At 27.9% G+C, this 20,401-nt stretch overlaps 1 protein-coding gene across 8 annotated transcripts in view; it reads left to right on the top strand.

Moving 5' to 3' along the window:
- Positions 1 to 20,401, top strand: part of LOC107453359 (uncharacterized) — a 100,386-nt gene that overhangs the window by 19,887 nt on the left and 60,098 nt on the right. For 7 of the 8 annotated variants that reach the window (XM_043041330.2, XM_043041334.2, XM_043041333.2 and 4 more), the window contains 4 exons: positions 3,744 to 3,810; positions 6,464 to 6,542; positions 8,947 to 9,474; positions 13,970 to 14,635. In XM_043041330.2, coding sequence (XP_042897264.1) covers positions 3,744 to 3,810; positions 6,464 to 6,542; positions 8,947 to 9,474; positions 13,970 to 14,635 — 1,340 coding nt within the window. The remainder of the gene's footprint in view (positions 1 to 3,743; positions 3,811 to 6,463; positions 6,543 to 8,946; positions 9,475 to 13,969; positions 14,636 to 20,401) is intronic. The other variant, XM_071188132.1, reaches the window with a different exon arrangement.

Here is a 20,401-nt window from a genome sequence, read left to right on the forward strand (position 1 = left end):
GTGAAAAACTTAATTTTATACATTTATTAATTAAATTCAAGCTAATTTAATTACTAATTTAGTTAATTTGTAAGTGGAATAAAATAGAGCACTATAAAATCTGTACCCCGCTACTAATATTATAATTGGGGAAATAAGTTTGTATACAAAACTGTAGTAGTGTATTATCGGTCTGTTTGTTACGTTTTCACGTAAAAGTTAAGCAACAAATCACCATGATCTTGTGCGCAGAGAAAATAGGAGGTCTAGCTAGCTAAAGAGTTGACACAGGCTAGGCTACAATTTACCTCTGAAAAATAATTGTGTTTTTTTTTTTTGTTACAAAATAAAGCCTTACACGCAGAGAAAATAAAAACGTACGAGGGCGGAGCTGCAGGCAATAGCTAGTTTATAATAATTCAGTTTTCATATATCAAAAATTAATCCTAATAACTTCAATTTTAATAAAAATTTTAATTCATAGCTACTTTTATAAATTATGTAGAATGTAGATAGATATACAGGTATAGGACAAAATAATAGGAGCACCTGTGAAAAAATGAAAATATTTTATTAATAGGTAGTTGGGCCACCTTTGGCCTGAATGACAGCTTGCATTCGACGTGGGATTGACAAATAAAGGTCTTGAACAAAGTTTATTGGAATTTGCAGCCATTCCTCTTTCAGGGCTGTCTTGAGTTCAGAGAGTGTGCGTGGAGGAGGAAACCGAGCACGGACTTTTTTCTCCAAAAAACCCCACAAAGGCTCAGTGATATTGAGATCAGGGGACTGAGGACTCCACGTTTGATGGTCCACTTCATCATTATGCTCATTTAACCATGTTTGAACACAGTGAGACGTGTGAGCAGGGACGTTGTCATCTTGGAACACAGGACGTTCTCTCGTAAAGAGAGTATGAAGCATAGGATGAAGATGATCTGCAAGAATGCTTCGGTAATGGTCCCCTTTGACCACCCCCTCAAGACAACGAGAGGCCCCAATCCACGGGCAGATATAGCGCCCCACACCATCACAGAACCACCTCCATGTTTCACGGTTGGAACCAGGCAGTCAACATGAAATGCTTCTGCCGGTTTTCGCCACACGAAAACACGTCCGGTGGTCTGGAATAGTGTAAAAGAGGATTCATCAGACCAAATGACTTGTTCCCATTGCATTTGTGCCCATTTTAGGTGGTCTTGACACCACTATAGTCTCTTCAAAGCATTCCGCGCTGAAACTAACGGTTTTGGAATAGCTACTCTGCCATGAATGTTAGTAGCATGCAACTCCCATTGAATAGTTTTCATGGATACAGGGTTCTGAAGGTAGGTATTCATCTCGGATATTATCACCGGCAGTGTAGTCTTGTGTTTTCGAGCGACTATACTCTTCAACACCCGTCTATCATGGTCTTACAACTTCAACTTCCTGCCACTGTTGTGCCTCGCCAAAGACACCTTACTCATCTTTGTGTATGCTGACAGAGTCCTTGATACAGTGGTCCTTGAAACACCTACAAGGTTCGCTGTTCTGGACACGGACGCTCCAGCCAGGTGAGGTCCGATTATCGTGCCTCTTTTAAGGTCAGAGAGGTCTGATATAATCTCGTTTTGCTAGAAACAGATTTTTCTCATGCAAATCTCACACTGCCAAATGCTGGACAGATACCTTGTCTTTCATCACCGCCAGGTGGCACATTCTTGCGACACGTGCCCGCCGCTTATTGGACAGTCAAGAACGACTCCATTCTTTCACAGGTGTTCCTATTATTTTGTCCTATACCTGTATGTCTTTATATTATAAGGTAATGTAATGAAAGTAAATAGTAGGTAGCATCAGTGTATGTTGTTTATCCCATTCATGAAATGCCAAAATAAAAGTCACGACCTGCCTATTTGAGATCCACAACCGTTGACCCCCATTTTCACTTGACATGAACCCCTTGTAGGTCGTTGTCGACCCCTACAGTTATTTTATGCTTTATTTTCTTAGAAATAGCTAGCAAGCAGCTTTTGTTGTAATACGAATAAGTTTATTTATAATTGTGAATAAAGTAAATGGAATTACACTCAATTTATTATTCCATTCATAACCATCGAAAAAATTTCCTAAATTTTAAATTAAGCAATTTAAATGTGGAAAAATAATTTAAGACTTGTATTATTTAATAATATGAATATACATGAATGGTTTTGCTTCATTGAACTCATAAATTACACTTTTAAAAGTTATCAGTAATGCAATTAAATGGGGGTGACTGTATAAGGATATTAACTAAAAAAAAAAAGCAATTCTTTATTATTGATAGCGCATGCGTTATAAAATTAAAAATGATAGAAAAATTTCTCGATAGTGAGCAAGCAGTAGAGAAATAGGGGAAAAAAAGCAAATGAACTTTCTTTTTCTTTCTAAAAAAGGCTAAATATGATTGACACTACATCAGTTTACGAATCCTTAATAGAAGAACAAAATTTTCTAGGGTTAAAAAGTTTTATTCAGACTTCAATAATCAAGTTTTAAAAAATATTTTAACAATGATTATCAAGCCGACGTCATCTTTCATATTTTCGGGTTCGGCAATATTTTCGGTTTCTGCATGGAAGTACTATCTACAAGCAACAAGGAAATTTATTTGGTACACAAAGAGTTAAAAAGCTTCAATTTTATAAAAAATGGTGAAAAAAGGAATTAACTAATACTAGTCAAAATTACACTTAGCTACATTTTGAATATTGATAATGAAATTATATTCCAAATGGTGTACTTTCCAAATCAGAGATATAACTTAGAATGAAGATAATGATAATGACATAGATTAAATAAAAGAAAAAAGATTGCCACTGTGCAAGATTGAAAACTACAGAAAATTAAAAGATTTTAATAGCAATTATATACGCTATGTATGTGTAGTGATAATAATCACTAAATAAATAAAAATTTAATAATAAAAAATAAAGAAACATAAACTTTACAATATTGTTTTCAAATTTAATTTTTTTATTTTATTTATTACTAGTTTTTTTTCTATAAGAAAAACTTGAATGATATTGTTTTAATAATCTTTATAAGTGAGGAAGGTGAGAACGAAATGCAGTTATTATTTAAATATAAGTTGTAAAAAGGTAAAATCATTCTGTAAACAAGCATTGCTTTCCACAAGTATTCAAAAAAGATAGTTGAAGAGTGAACTACTTAATGGGTTTCATCAATCAAACTGTCAATACCCTGACTGACCACATAGAGTGTGAAAAATTCTCTTAACAGCAAACAGAAAAAAGGGGGTAGGCATTCCCTTTGTCTGACCCTCGCCCTTTTAAGGTATATCTCTGGTAAATATGCTTGCTGTTTTAAGAGTAAAACTATTTCAAGCAAACACCACCAAGAGGGTTAAACATATTCAAATTGTGAAATGTAATAAATGAAATGAAGTTCCTAATTGTATTTTTCAAAGCATTATATTCATTTCTAGTATTTTCTTTGATTATTGAGAAACTATTAAATCATAGTTGTGTTTGTAATAAAGAGATTATATTCAACTGAAACCATAAAAGACTAAGAAAAAAATTATTAATAAAAATTTGTTTATTGAATATAAATCTATGATCAATTATTAATTCCCTTTCTAAATGTCCTTATTTTGTCCTGATTGTTTTGAAAAATGTTATGATATTTTCTTTGCCCTACTACAATGCCTGTATACTAATTTGAATAAATAAGACTCTTTTTCTTATTAATGTAAATGTGATTTATTTTTATACTAGTTGAAAAATGAAGAAAACCGATCAAAAAGTTGTGATGGGAAAAATGAAATTCGAAGTCTTCTTGATGGTAAGAAACTTGAAATTGTGCATATGAATTTGTGTGTTAAGGAACTAAATTTTTAATGTAAGGTAAAATATTATTTTCCTTTATTTTGTTGCTTTTTCCTTTTTAAAAGTGTTTTGTTTGATGTTTCAAAGCTTAATTGTCATAACTCAATGTCTAATAGATTTCAACCATAGTTTTATCTCTTTGACTATCTAAAGACACATTTTAGTGTGCATTCCTTTTTACATAACATATATTAATTAAGGAATCCCCAAGTTGCCCATTTTGGAAATTACCAAAATGTTTAAGTTTAAACTAATTTTTTTAATTAGTTTTACTTTTTAATTCGTCTATGTATTTTTCTACAGCAATTGATTTTACCTAAAAATTCAGTGGGTTAATTATTTATAGAGATTTAATAATATCTTAAACTAAACTTTTGAACTTATGGTGATTATTTTAAAATTATAATGACAGTCTGTAAATGGAAACAGAAATTATTAAAATGTTTGAAACACACACACCAAAAAAATATCAGATTGTGTTAAAATCAGAAAAGAATTAAGAATATGGAAAAGCGAAGTACTTTTGAAATAGAGAGTGTGTAAATCCAAAGTAAAAATGAAATGTTCAAAAATGCCAATCAAATATATTATTTTTCCTAAAGTAAAACATGTGCCATTACCAAAACAATGCACTTGCATCATCTGCAAAAGATTTTTAAAATCCCTTGCATCAAAAATTTGCTATTACAGATGAAAATATATTGTAATTCGATTAGCTTTAAAACTTTTTAATTATTAAATTTTTAAAGTTGTAGCAATTATTTACATCTCCTTTTTGATGAAAATTTTATAACAAATCTATTTTTATTTCTGACATCGTGAAGAAGACTCTGACTGTTAATAACATATTGAAATATTCTTTCATTTTATTAACTTCACTGTCAGAATTGGGAGTTACATTTACTTCTATTACATAATTGTTTTTTTTTTCAAATGAGAAAATATCTAGGTTTAAAAATATTCATTACTATAATGTTGTCATGTTTAATATGCTACACAATTTTGTTTGTAGAATACGCCACTTCATTTTAAAATTGTATTTTTTATTCATATTTTGCTTTATGTTTTTGTTATGACATGTATTGAACAATGTACTGATAGTTTATCAAATAAAGTTCAATAAGATCTTAAAAAATTGAGAAAACATCCATGCATTTTTCAATAAAAAAAATACCCAAAAGTTGTACTAAACTGGATGCCTTAAATAAACTCTTTTAAAAAAGAAAAATGAATCAATGAAATAGTGTACAATTCTATATTTATAAGTATATTGGAATTTCTATTTTAATATTGACAGGATTATTTTCCTTCTGGAAGAAACTTTTCTCTACCTCGACAGTGAAAGTAGCTGAAAATATCGTAATAGTTAAGATAATGATATTATAGTTAAGATAATGATATTAATTTGTTTTTGTTTATTGTTTATCAAATATTTCTAGATAAATAATTGAAAACATACTATGCATTATCCTTTTTCTTAATTTGTAAGATCTCATTGACAAATTGTATTCATGTGCATCCTATTAAGTATACATTATTATGTTTGTAGACAGTAAAATTTTATTCAAAATCATAATGTTTTATTTTATATCTCATGTGTTTCATTAATATAATTTAAATTTATTATTTTAAAATTTAGATTTCTGTACAAGCTAATAATTTAAAGTTTTTTTTTATAACTATCAACCATAAAGATGTGTTCTTTAGCATTAATAATAAGAATCTAAACTATTAATTTAAAAATATAACATAATACTGAACATTAAATTTTAAGTGACTTTAGTAGTAGCGATATAGTGGTTGTAAAATTCTGCATTAATAATTAAAACATAAACTTCTATTTTAAATTAGAAAACATAGCTAAACATTCAATTTTAAGGAACTTAAAAATTATTAGAGTTATGGTAGTTGTAATATTAAACTTTAATTAAGACATAAACTTTATTTAGTATAAGTAGTAAAGTATAGTTAAACATTTACTTTTAAGTGAAACATAGTTTTTTCCATTTAATTAAAGGGAAAAATAGTTGTGAGAATAGATCTTGTTTTTTTTTCATCTAAAGTAATTTTACTTATTTTTTTACTAATTTTATTACTTAGTGATAGAAAAGTGATTTGCAAATAAACATCTTAATTCCATTTTGTATTTTTTATATACTTTTTATGAAATTTTTTTATATTCTACGCAAGCTTTTTTTTTTTTTTTTTTTTTTTTNTTTTTTTTTTTTTTTTTTGGATTTATTCTCAGGTTTCTTTTTAACAAAATGAAACAAAACGTATTTTTTTTCTGAAATTAAAAAAAACTTGATTTTGGTAGTATGATTAAAATATTTTTTCTTTTATCGTATTTCAACTGTTGTAAAAATGAAATCTCAACAACATCAAACTTAAAAATTTATTAGAGATTATTAAACGGCACTTGAATTAAAACATTGTAAATTGATCATTTGATTGGATATATTATCAAAATGGTGCTTTGAATTGTTAATGTCTGTATCATCTTCATTCTTTGCTAATTTACTGTTTTATTTCGTTCTATAATCTCATGCTTGAGTTATTTTTCTAATAAAGTAACATTAAGAAAACATAAATTTTTCATTATTTCGTAGGAGGAAATCTATCTGAAATATTTCATTGTAAGAGTTTTGATGGTCAAGTGCTAGCTCGCTTTTATAATAGATCAAATAGGTAAGCTGCACCTATTCTTTCATAACTAACAGAATATGCAAAAAATGTGTTATTGAATATTTCACTTATTATTGAAATTTTATTTTGGATGATTGATTTTCTAGAGTGAAGAACTGCTTTAAAATAAATTTTGATCTAGTTATTGGATTTTTACCTACTAAGATACAATCTTAGTATGTTAATTAATTTGTGCAGACGACATTTATAGTTATCAAATCAGACATAATATTGTACTTTTTTTAATGGATTTGTATTCACAACTCTGGAGAGTTGTTGAATATTTGAATTCCTTATTATTGATTTCACTTTTCCCGTACATTGCTATATCTTCTGAGCTAGTAAAATATTTGTACATAATTGTAAAACTCGTTAATCTAAAATTTTTTTAAATGTAAGGGGCCCAAAATTTTTCACCATTAATCCAAAATTTGAATGGCATCAGTAAAATTAAAATTCTTCCTGAGAAATGAAAATTTTAAAATGTCATACATTTGAAATTAAATTACTCTTAATACTATTTAGCAGAATTTGTTTAAACCTTAGATTTTACTATTAAAATTTAGTATTTTATTATTTAATATTATATAATTTAAATTTATGTAAAATATTTTATACTTTACAGCTTAAATTTTTTTCAACTTTCATTGAATTATATAATAAAAATAATTAATAATCCTGAGAAATTATATTTGATCTAGAATTATCCTTGTGTAAGCACCTTTTTTATTGTGTATAATTTTTTTTTTAAAATTCACATAAAGAATACCAGAAATGTAGTAAAATACACAAAAGGTGAAATTAATGTTAAGGGGTTTCAAACATTCAGCTGCTCGCCTGATTGAGACATAGAGATCCTTTTTTCCAGAATGTGACCACTTCCTATATGTTAGTGGTCAAGAATTTAATTCTCTCATAAAAAAGGTATGTTTATTCAGAAGGTGCATGTTTTTGTCTAGTTTTGAAAGTTAAAATATTATCCACACAAATTAGTTATCATATTTAAAGTAATCTACTCAAATGGTATATAAATGCATCTTAGTACACAATAATTAGATGGTTAGATCAGAGGATATTAAGGTGCTTAATATTTTGTTTTGCATACTGTACGGTGCACAAAATAGCATTTTTAATACCCTATAAAAATCTTGATCTAATGATCAGATTTTCCTGTTCTTAAATGCAATCTTATTTTTATAAAAGAGAATTAAACTATGTGATGGTGATGAATAGAGACAGAAACCGACATAAAATCTCAAATATATTTAAAATTGCAAATACGTTTTAATATAGTACTGTACAGAACCAGTTATCCAGAAATCAGAAAAGCGGAAAACCAAAAAACCGGAACGAAATTCGATGAATTTTCCCACCATTTAAAAAAAAAAAATTTTTTTTTCCTCATAAGATTTTAGGATTTTTCTTTCTTTTTTTAAAGATGTTTACCTTACCATCATTTTGGAAATAGTCATTAGTGTATTACTTCATCGTTTTTTCTTCTTTTTAAGATTATTTCCAAATATTTTTTTTTAGTTAGGTTTAACAATAAAAAAACTGCTTTTTGTAGCAATTCAGAAAACCGGAAAAATCAGTTATCCGGAATAGCGATGGTCCCGATCGTTCCGGATAATCGGTTCCCTACTGTAGTATCTTAATTGCATCTACAGAAAATAGAGAAAGAACATTACAACAATTGGTAAAAAGAAAAAGTAAATAAGAAAAATTGTAGAAAAGAAAATAAATTGCATGGGTTATACTCTCACTCTATTGACATAAGAAACTTATAAAATCGAAGGAAAAAACATAAATAAAAGAAGAAGAAAAAATAAATATAACATAAAAGTGTCTCCATCTGGTGTAAAAATTAAAAACTTTGTTAGAAAACTAAAAAATAGGTGCCCCATTTGATAAAGAAAATTTAGGCCAGCAAAAACCTGGAAAAAACGGTGTGATTGGTATTAGGTAGTGTAGTTAATTAGTAAAAATCTATCATACTCTAGAGAAAAAAACTTACGTAGAAAAGTTATTAAGTAAGAAAATTTTTTGTCACTTCATTCTTTATGGAGAATATCGTTAAAGTAACGTTTTCTTATTTTCCTCTTGCATGGCAAATTATTTGCTTTTCCTCATGCACTTGAGCTCGTGAGGTTGCAGTTTTGTATGTAAAAATTAGATCATGGAGGAAAAAAAAGAAATATTTTCGCAGGAAACCATTTAAACCATTTTTTCCTCTAAATTTAATGAGAAACATCTGGTATTAAATGCGTAAGTCTTTTTAATATGAAAAATACCTTAACGCAAAGAATTCTTTTCTTCAACTTAAATACTTGAGTAAAAATGGATTGAATTGTTTTTTTCAATTGTAATTTGTTTCATTATTGTTTAACAATTTTTTGATCTTTTGTAGGAGTAGCAGCTCTTACACTAGCCATAGGTCAACACCTATGCATTGTGGTTACACATCTATTTCTTGTCCGACTTTGCCTATTGACTCTCCTGTTGTTACAAAATCAACACAAACTGAACCTGTCTCTGGTGTCTTTATTGATCAGGCTCAATCTGAACAGAACATTTTAATTAACTCTATTACTAAAAGAACTTCTTCACCACCATCCACTCCATGCGGGACAGTTTCTGAGACATTTTTGCTTTCAGATATTTGTGAAATCCATAAAGAGCCTGAAGATCACTCATTCCCTCGTCATCGAACAAATAGTTTCCTCGCTGCTGTTAAAGATGGCAACCCTAAACTAGTGAATGCTGAATTTAATTTTCACTCAGACATGAAACAAATTCCCAGTGAAACAAATGACTGCGTTCAAAAGCGAAATGAGGTTTCACATTTCCTTCTTTTTAATCAAAGTTCATCTAATAATATACCATCCTCCTCTAAGATATATGATTTAGAAGGGAAAAGTATGACAGATGAAACAAAGTAAGTGATTTTTATTCTTGTTATTATAAATACCTTGTTTATCAGTTATATTTTAGTAATATTAAATAGAAATTTTTCAAGTTTCTCTATGGCAATCTAATACAAAGAGTGGCTATAAATGGACGTATCATATGATATAAAAATTGTTGATATTAACAAATGTGGATTTATGATGAATTGTTGAGCAATTTCCTATTAGTAAGAGATAAAATATAGAAAAAGTTGAGAAAAATGTGCAGCTCGGAAAATGATAAAAAGAAAGCTTTAGAAGAACAGTTAAAATCTAAAAAAATTGGATGCATAAAAATAAAACAAAAATATCATTGCCAAACTACTAAATCTATGTTTCAAAATTAGACAGAAAAATTGAAGCTTTTCTAAAAAAAACTATTTTAATTAACTGAGCATTGTATTTTTAATTACCTATGTACAACAGTTAATAGGCTAATGTAGATTAAATTTGGGATTATTTATAAAACTGGTATTTTTGTAGGACTACTTTTGTGCTTTTTTTCTTATATGTATTAAGCAAAATTTGATTTATATATTTTAGGCAACTGAAAATAAATGCACCCAAATAAAAGGGAACATTGGAAAAAAATAATAATATTAGGAAGTATTAATTCTTATCAGGAGTATTTTTGTTTGAGTGATAAGTGTAATTCTTTCAAATTACACAATAAGTTTTATTTAAATTCATTTACTTAAATTTTATTTTGTGTCAAGCATCATCAAAGCAGTCTAAATAAATTTGTGGGATGAATTTTATGTTTTTTTCCCTTTGAATATGATATATAGCTAGTATCCTCTCATCTATAATGTTAAGTTTCAAACCATGTATTCTGTTACATTGAATTTGGTGACAATTCTTTTATGTGACTGTCATTATGGTGCAATTGTTATGTCATTTTTTGCTTTTTATGAAATAAAATCCATACTTGATCATTAAAATAATGATTTTATAATTATTAGATAACTATTTTCTGAGAATTTATTAGTGGTTAATTTTTTTAAGTTAGCTCACCTCATGAAAGAAAAGGTGATTTTATTGAATCTAAATTTTAACATGTTTATCTTAAACAGATCGTTGTTTTACTCTACCTTTTCAAAATTTATTAGCCTATCAGTTATTTCTTTTTGCTCAATTGAATTTTATTAGCATCTATTTCTATAAATATTTTTTTAATTATGGAAATAGTTTCAAAATTTGAATTTAAAATTTTTCCATATTAATTGAAACATTTATTGGGAACCAATGTCAGGCCACAATGCTTTAATCATTTATTTTCAGAAGGAAAAAATGTGGTGGCAAAATTTCCTCATGTTTAATAAGTTTTTAGGAGTAGTAGAAGCAAAAAATATAGAGGTAGAAGAAAGAAGGCTTATGAAAATTTTTGACTTGCACTGTTGGATGTTACATCTCGCAGAAATATAATACAACTAGCTGGTAATCACCCTGCTTACAAGCAGAGGATGCTGTTGACTAGCATGTCTGAAGAGTTTCTGGAAAGTGATATTTTGTTCCAAAATATGTTCTTGTCGCTTCATCATTTTAGTGTTATCGACCAATTAATCAATAACAATTAAATCAATCACGAATTAAATCCTGTCTAATAAAGCAAAAAAGAAGCAACTTTTAAAAAAAATCATTAGATAAATCTGCCAAATATCAGTCACTTATTCTTCATGCTCACATTTCCCTTTATTCATCCAAGAACTAGTTTTTTATACTTTTATTACTTTTGTTTCTATTGTGCTGAAAATTTTTAGTGTAGAAAAGAAACACGTTTTTTATCAAATCTGTGAGATTTCTTTCACTTTTCTTGATATATTCTTTCATGGTTATTTGATTATAGTCAATGGAACCCCGAAAGATGAAGAAAAACAACCCAGTTGTCTTTCATTTTCATTATTTTTCATTTCACAGCAACAAAACATAAATAAAAAGACGAAAGCATTCCATTTTCTCTGCAACTCGAATAGTAGTTGGGGAGAGGGATAGAAAGGTGGGTGAAAACCCAGTCCAAGAATATGCTGTGCTGCTAAATATTACTTTTCACTAAATATTACTTACACAGGGACTGTACAAATCTTGGGAGACTTTCACATTATGTCGTTAGTAACTAGCTTTTTTTCCCCATGTATATTCTTTGTTACTACTTCCGACTTATAGTTTGAAAATGTGCACCCTTCAATATTATTTTACTTGTAGAGTTTACAACACGTTATTTCGATTCAATTTTAGCTTAATCTTTTTCATTTTAGTTGAAAATGAATTTGGACAATTTCACTAGCATGCTATGATACTACCAAAATAATAATAATAATAATAGCATATGGCAATATTTTGCACTTTATTTATGGCATAATATTAAATTTCTTGAATTGATTGATCAATGGAACCTTGAAAGATTAAGAAAAACAACCCAGTTGTCTTTCATTTCTTTAGAAATTATTTAAACAGACAATCGACAGATGAAAATAAATTATTTGGTTTAACTCTATTTGCCACCAGCCTCAATGCTTTGCAAAACACTCCAATCAGCTTGTTAACAGAGCCAGCTTTTACAGTAGGGGAGCTTAAACTCTTTGGAATGCTTATGGATTGAGTTATAAAGAGTATAAAGCTGAGCATAGATGGCACAAGAGTTTAAAATTCATTGTAAAACTTCCAGGTTACTACTAAAGAATATAGGAAGAAGTCCAGTTCTCCAAACTCAGTATGGGATGCATACTGGAAAATCAACTTACAGCAAGAGCAACACTCAGATGCAACAGAACATCATATGTACCAAGATTTAGTGCAAGTGCATAAGAAGCAAAATGACAGTCAGGAGCTTTGTCACCTGAACCGGTTGGTTGAATATGCTGCATCTCACCATTAACGACTTTTCATACCATCTCAAAATGTGCTACCAGATATAATCAACAGGAATTATATAAATGAAATCTCATGGAAATACGTTAGTAAATAGCACATTACTGTTTATAAGGAGTGCAAAAATGCAGCAACAAAACATAAATTAAAAGACGAAAACATTCCATTTTCTCCGCAACTCGAATAGTAGTTGGGGAGAGGGATGGAAAGGTGGGTGAAAACCCAGTCCAAGAATATGCTGTGCTGCTAAATATTACTTTTCACTAAATATTACTTACACAGGGACTGTACAAATCTTGGGAGACTTTCACATTATGTCGTTAGTAGCTAGCTTTTTTTCTCCATGTATATTCTTTGTTACTACTTCCGACTACTAACACCATATCATAAAATGCCATGAAAGAAGTGTAAATATGAAATTCATCATTACATTACTATTGTTTCTTAATAACAGAATTATTTTTTAAGCATATTATTTAGTTATTAGTTTAAAATGTTTATGTTTTACTTAAGTTAATGGTTTCATTTTGGGATTCTGAATATGAAATCCCTCACTATATATTTCTGATGAAATTTTTGAAACAACAAACTAACCAACTGTAAAAAGTATTTTCCCAAAGAATAAATTTATTTTTGCACTTGTTTTGAAAATGTTATTTAAACACTTTAGTTAAACTATTGGCAAATAAAATGCTTTTCGTTCGAAAATTTTTAGTTTCCTAAATCTGCTTTTGTTTCTGATGAAATTTTTCGACCAAGAAATAAGCCATCTTGAAGAAGTATATAGCCTGCAAATGCAGCAGCTTTTTACGTTGTCCCTTTCTTGCATAGCTTACATTTTCTTTCCCATTACCTAAGGGAATGTTACTAAGAGAAAAATTTCATAAATAGCTTAATACTCAGGAAGTGAAAACAGAATCTGTTTAAGAAAGCAGCTAATCAACTGACTGGCCTAAAGTTTATATATTTTTATAATGATTTATAAAATTTACCCTCCAAGCATTAAAACCCTTGGCAAAATTTTACTGAAATTTCCCTGTTATATTTTTTTCCCATTGAATAACATGGAGGGGGGAATGATTTTTAGTGCAGGAAAGCCTAAAGTTTTTAAAAAAAGCAGGTTCTAACAGAAGGCTTAAGGAATATTATAAATAACTTTTTTACACAATATTCAGTTACCTTTTATTACATGATTATCTGTTTATTGATGTCTATTTTAGTTTAAAACTGAGTGATACCAGTTATTTTTACCTAATGGTAATACTAAATGAGTTAAACAAAATGAAGTATAAAAATCATAAATTATATATTCCTTTCATATTGACCATTTAAAAGGCTTAAAATAAATTGAAGTAAGCTGATTCTTTATCATACCATCTCAATACTCATTGTTTGCTATCATAATGATATGTGCTTAATACAATAGAAATAAAAATGTATTTAATTCAGTGTGCTTTAACTGTAAAGTTTTTTAATGTAACTTTTGAATTGAAATATTATTCATTACATTTTCCTTAAAATTTACAACCACTATTTGCAGTAATCTCCTCAATTATATGCATTAGCTATACATTCATTTATACTTTAAAATTTACTTTTGAATTTCATTCGGTACAGAGAATGCACCTTTCCCCGAAAATTGTCTGTACTCTTAGAAGAGGATTTTGAAGATTCTCCTAGAAACTACTCATATTTTTCAGTCTGCAGTTCTCAGCCATATTTGAATAAAAGGAGAAAAATGCCTCACTCTTGTGATGTAAAAACACAAACTGATTTATCTATATCTGAAGAACCGCCCCGTTCAAAAAGCCCTGCAAATCTGCCCATTACAGAAGTTTACTACCCAAGGCATGGTTTTACTCTTGTATCTCAAGCAGTGCAGAAAAAAACTGTTCATTCTATGGAGTTACCAAAAAAATTGGTTTTGAGATATCCTCCACCATATATGCAGAAAAATATCAGACATAGTTATGCAAGCAGTAACTTCAGGCATCATCCTCTGCATCACAAGTGGGCCACTGTTTCTGATTCTTTGCCTAGTAAAAGTGAATATTCATTGTCACATTTGCAAGATAATTCCAAACTTCAAACTAGACATCTTTCACTTGAAAAACAAGAATCTTTTTCATCATATGAACATGCATCTTGTGTTGATAGTAGAATGTCTTCTACTACAGACTGTTCAGGCTGGATGACAAAGTCGGATGTCGACTTGAATCTTAAAATTGAACCTCCAAGCTATCAACAATCTTTGTTAGCATCTCAAGGTGGCCATAAAAATAGGTGGGCTTGGAAATATGTAACTCTGGTTCTTTGTTTTTAGGATTTGTATGTCATGTATTGAATTGCATGGCTTTTTATTTACAATTCTTTTTCCAATTTTTCTGTCATTTTTCTGTCATGAAGTTTTGGCCAGTTTTGCATGACTTAAAGCTTTGATTTAATATTTACTAGATAATAATGTATATTAACAGTTTAAACTTGTTTAATTTTTCTGCATTGCATGTTTGATTGATTATTTAGAGTATTAGTGGCATGTATTTTGACAAATTCTGAAGGCTCAGAATTGAAGCCAATGTGACAAAATTGTCTCCTAATTTTGCAAATCTAAAAGTTACAAATTATTTTATTTTGTGACTTCTGAATTCGTTTTTTTTTTTTTTTTTTACTGTAGTTGTTTTATTTTAAAACAAATTTTATATCCTTGCAAGTGCTGTTTTATATATATATATATACATATGTATCATATTAAGAGAGTGATTGTTAAATATTTAAACTTTTTAAATTATGTTTGTGAAAATTTTCTCTGATATCATATATTCCAAAAATTTGCACAAATCATTACATAGTACTTATTTTTTGTATTCATTTCTTCAGCTTGTAAATATTTTAATGAGCAACTTTTTTTTTCTGTAATGTTGCAATATAACTATAAATATCAAAATAATTTTATGCAAACCCTTCACTTAGCTCAGTTTAATTACTGATGGTAAGAAGTAACACTTTTTAATATTAAGTAATTTTAATGTCTTTAAAATTCATTAAAAATTTTTATATACCATTAGTATTATTTATTTTAAGATGTATTTAAATATGCAAATTAAATTATCAAATAAATTTATTGTTTTCTAAATATACTATTATGTTTTCTTAATTATATAATTGTTATTAATGAAAATTTTTATGATTAAGACACTTTATTATTAAGACACATGTAAAACACCATTATTTGTGTGTAAATGTTGTATCTGTTATATGACTTAAGTTATATTAATTAAAATTAATCTAAATTTTTTCAAAAGTTTATATATTTAAGACATAACAAGTATTAAAAACAAAATATACTATAAAAACAAAATATGCAAATACTATGGAAAGTCCTGTATCTTGTACATGATTTTTCTAGGTCAAACAAAGTAAACAGAAAGTAACACATTCATTATACACTAATTAAATACAATAATTGTTTATTATAATATGGTTTGAATTATATTTCTTTGATTAAGGAATATTTATCAGATAAGATTGATAGGGATAAATAAATAAAATTATTTTTTGTTTGTTGCCAAAAGAAAAACTTATTTCTTAATTTCTTTTGATTATTAAAAAGTTACTGGGGGGGACCCCCAGTAACTTTTGTTGACAAAATGTTGATTCAAAAGTCAGTAAGTACATGAAACTTTTTCCAGTTTTTTCAAAAATATTTTTTTCATAAAATTACATAAATGAATAGATGTACTTGTATAAAGCTGCATATTTATTTGTTTATTTACCAGTTGGAATATTTTTTAATGGTTAGTCATGAGTAAAATCAAAGAAAAAAATTCAAAAAGTAGCAAACACACAAATATAACATGCTGTTAAAATTTTGTATAATTTTTAAAACGCTTAGTCAATGCACAATTTTATTAAGCATATCATCTTAATAATAATAAAACAGTTTATTTTAAAGCTTTATTTTTAATAGAAATTAAGCTGAATATCAATGTTTGAAAAATGCACTGCTGACAGGCAGTCTAAGGCTAATTCTTTATTGGTTACTCATAACTGTTAGATTTTGTCCATTTTTAAACAGCATTTTCAATGCTAATCAGCAAAACGACACAAAACATCAAAACATCTTTTTTGGTATCTACATGTTAAATAAATCCCTAAGGTTTTTTTTTTTTTTTACTTTCCAATGTTTCTTTTGCTTTTTTCTAATTACTGGCCTTTTCAATAGCATTTTAACTGAGATTATAAAAGCAACATTTATAAAATAATTATCTTAGACTATTTTTGAATTCATGAACAAATGTTGTTAATGAATTCATTTTAACCACACTTTAATAGACTTTGCTCCATCTATCTCTTAACAATGCTACTTACATTTTTCAGATTATTACTTCTTTTAAAGCAGTTAAAAGGGATATAAGGCTTAGAGGGGAGCGAAGAGGTTTCTGATACTGTGACAAAGGGAACGGAGTAGTGACATGAATCATTAGGTTAAAATAAATGTATTTAAATTCATTAGATTAAATAATGTGTTATTTACTTATATATATAGAGAGAGAAAAAAAAATATAATAAATTTTAACTCCTAAGCAGTAGCCAACAACAAAAATACATACCTCTGAACGAAAAAAGTGTAGGGTTTCATTATAGCAATGTGGCAAACAGCAAAAGCTGTAAGCCATGTTGCTATTGGCTGGACCCTACACAAGCATTGAAAACATGAGAACTGAAAGATAATGAAAAAAGAAAATCGGAAAAATTATTTAATTCGTAATCAGTGCTTAACCAAACTAAGTCCATATTCAATATATCGCCACATCAACAGCCATCCCTCCAAACTAATGGATTGAAGATGGTGTGTTATAAATGATTATAAGTGACGGTTACAGTTTAGGCATTTGTGGACAGTTTAAATCCCAAAAGTTGATTTTAAACTAAATTTTTAATTGGGCCACAAGATGATAAATAAAATTAGTTGGAAAGTTATTGTGAAAAATTTTGGCTTTGAAATTATCCATTTCTAGCATGAAGTTGATATTATAGTTACAAATTCTTTTAAATCTGATAATTTGAGAAATAATAATTCCTCTAAGCACCCTGACACAACTAAAATAGTTTTGTAGACTGAGTACTTTGAATTTAAAGTCTTGGTGTTTATCATATACAAACAAAATTTAAACAATTAAGATAAAGAGAGCGATGTAAATTTTAAAATTCATAAAAGCTAATCCAGAATATATCAATATATCTGCAACATAAAAAGTTGTGATTTATCTCATTTTATAGTTGTTTTTAATAGTAAATTAAAAATAGATTGACCATAAATAGGTTGAACTAAAATTAGCTCCCATGGAAATACTGTTAATTTGCACGAGTAAAAAACAGTCATTTTTTAATGTAATTGTTGTAAAGACAGAAATTTAAAAGCGTTAGAAATTTATCAATACAAAATTCAATTTGTGCAGAGGCAAATTGAACTAATTTAGAAATTGATGCAAATAAAAGTTTGAGAGGTAAATTGGTAAAAAGATAAGCAAAAATCAATGGTGCTTATAGAAACTATGCTGTTACAAGTTTTCAGTTTTTTAATCACTTTACTACAGTGCCGTACCACTCAAAATCATGAAACCATTCTAAGTATAAAAGTAAAAATTATAATCTCAGATAGACACTTATTATATCTATCTAACTATATATATGTATATACACACACCCACACTAAGAATTCGTCACTTCTCCAAAGGTGATAAATTGTAATTTTGGCGAATAATTTTCTCTACTGGAAAAAAAATATATATTTAACTCGATCCTCAAAATTTAGAAAATCAGTATTTTTTATTCAATTACAGTAATTTTCGGTAGATGCACTGCATAACTAATTAGAATTGGGTCTAAATAATGTAAGCCTGAAACAAACTACCGTAAAATTGTTAAGATTTGCATTTGGTAAAGACTTTCGAAAATTGGCGAATACTTTTGATATTTGTCTAATTTACTGGCTAATAGTTTGAAATCCTTAGCGCGGGCCCTGTGTAATATATACACATGTGTACACTACCCTACAGTAATGGAAGAGACACTTTTAGTTTTTGACATTTTTGTTTTTTTTTGTTTTTCAAGTAATACTTAGAGGACTATTTTGTAATTTTAGAATTGTGTAGTTCATGCGTTTTTTCATACCTAGCAATAAGGTTTAGAGCTTTCAGAGGTTAGAGGGACTAACTGTAAATTACGAAGGAAAATAAGTATTTTTAAACACCCTTGCTGAAAAATCAATCAATAAACTTGTCACTAATATTGATTACTTTGGTTATTATTGCATTATATTTTTTGTCATACCTTTTTTTTTTTTTTTGCTGAAACATTAAAGATATGCAATAGAATTTAAAAATATTTTGGGCGCAATTTCAAGTTGTTTACAAAATTATTGTTTTAAACTTTGGAAAAAAGTTATTAAAAACTGCACAAGATATAAGTATTTAAAATAGCTCTTTTATACTGCGCATGCGCGAAAAAAGATTTTTTGTAGTGAATCATATTTAGCAACTAATGAAAAAAGCATCATATGAATATTTTACAAATTTAAAAAGTTTCAAGCAATTCTCTAAGTAGTTTTTGTACTTTTCAAAGGAAAGCTGAAAACGATAATGGGTTTTTCACAAATTATATTTTGTACCACGAAACAAGATTGATTAAAAATGCTACTAGCATTGTGGGGGGATCCTTCAACCATGAAAATATTTTTTCTTTCATATGTTTTCTTTCCTTATACCACATATTTGCGTGTACGGACAGTTTATGTAAATCATTATTTGTTATAAAATTTTTTCTTATGATAGAAAATTTAACTTGCGGAAAACTCCATATCAATTAGAGCGCTTTCTTTCAAAAAGTAGAAAAACTACTTAGAAAATTGCTTGAAACTTTTTAAATTTTTAGGATATTCAAATCGGACTTTTTTCATTAATTGTCGAAGATGATTCACTACAAAATTAAGAAAATTTTTTTTTTAATTTTTCACTTCTGAAGTTATAAAATGATTCTCTTAATATTTCTGGAAAAATATGAAAAAATTTATTAGTATAGAAGTGTTTCAATTATTTTGTCCATCCCCCTATGTGTGTGTATATATATTATATTTGTAATTTCTGTAGTTCCGATTTGTGCCTGTTTAGAGCTTCAAATGAAATTCTTGCCATACCACCACAGATACAGACAAAAGTAGATTTAAGAAAAAAGGAAAATAATTCCTTATTTTTCATAAATGAAGATAGAAAAATCTTTACTTTTTCGTTTTATCTTTAATTTTTACAACTTCTTAAATTTTTTCTACTAGCAATCTTTTCTTCATTTTTTTTTTTTTTTTTTTTTTAGATTTTTTTTCAGCCTGCTCGCTTTGCTCAATTTCAAAACTTCTGGGGAAAACGTTACTTTTCTTTCAGTTGAAAAGAAGAAAATAATTTTAAAATAACAAGAGGAATGAAAAGGCAATTGTTTGAGTGATTTTAACTCAACTGAACTTTAATTTTAAATTATACAATCAACTCTGCTTACTTTGCTTAATTTTAAATTTCTAGGAAAAATTTTATGTAGTTTCATATCAGTTGAAAAAAAATTTCTAGACTTGGTCCTAAATTTATAAAACCGATGTATGACGTTTAAATATATTTTTATTGTTTTCTGTTTCAGTAAAAAAATTAAAAAAAAAAAAACTGGAGGGCAAAGTTACTCAACATCCAGGTTAACTTTGCCTACAAGGTATCGTCTACTATTAGAAACAACCTCTGAAGTTTCAATTTCTGTGAAATATTACACTTTGCAGGGGGTGTTAAATTAGCAAAACTGCACTTGAAAACAGTTGAAAAAAATTATTTCTTATTTTTATGAAATTTATTTATACACTTGTTAAAATGCTTGATTCTCGTTATGAAATTTTAGATTATAAGCATAAGCAAGTAAAAAATATATATATGCTTGTATGCAATATTACTCGCTCTGTTTAAAAAAATAAAAAATCTTCACAATCACGCAAGAAATTCCCCTCAGTATATTCTT

This window comes from Parasteatoda tepidariorum, chromosome X2 (genome assembly GCF_043381705.1).
Source record: "Parasteatoda tepidariorum isolate YZ-2023 chromosome X2, CAS_Ptep_4.0, whole genome shotgun sequence".
NCBI lineage: Eukaryota > Metazoa > Arthropoda > Arachnida > Araneae > Theridiidae > Parasteatoda > Parasteatoda tepidariorum.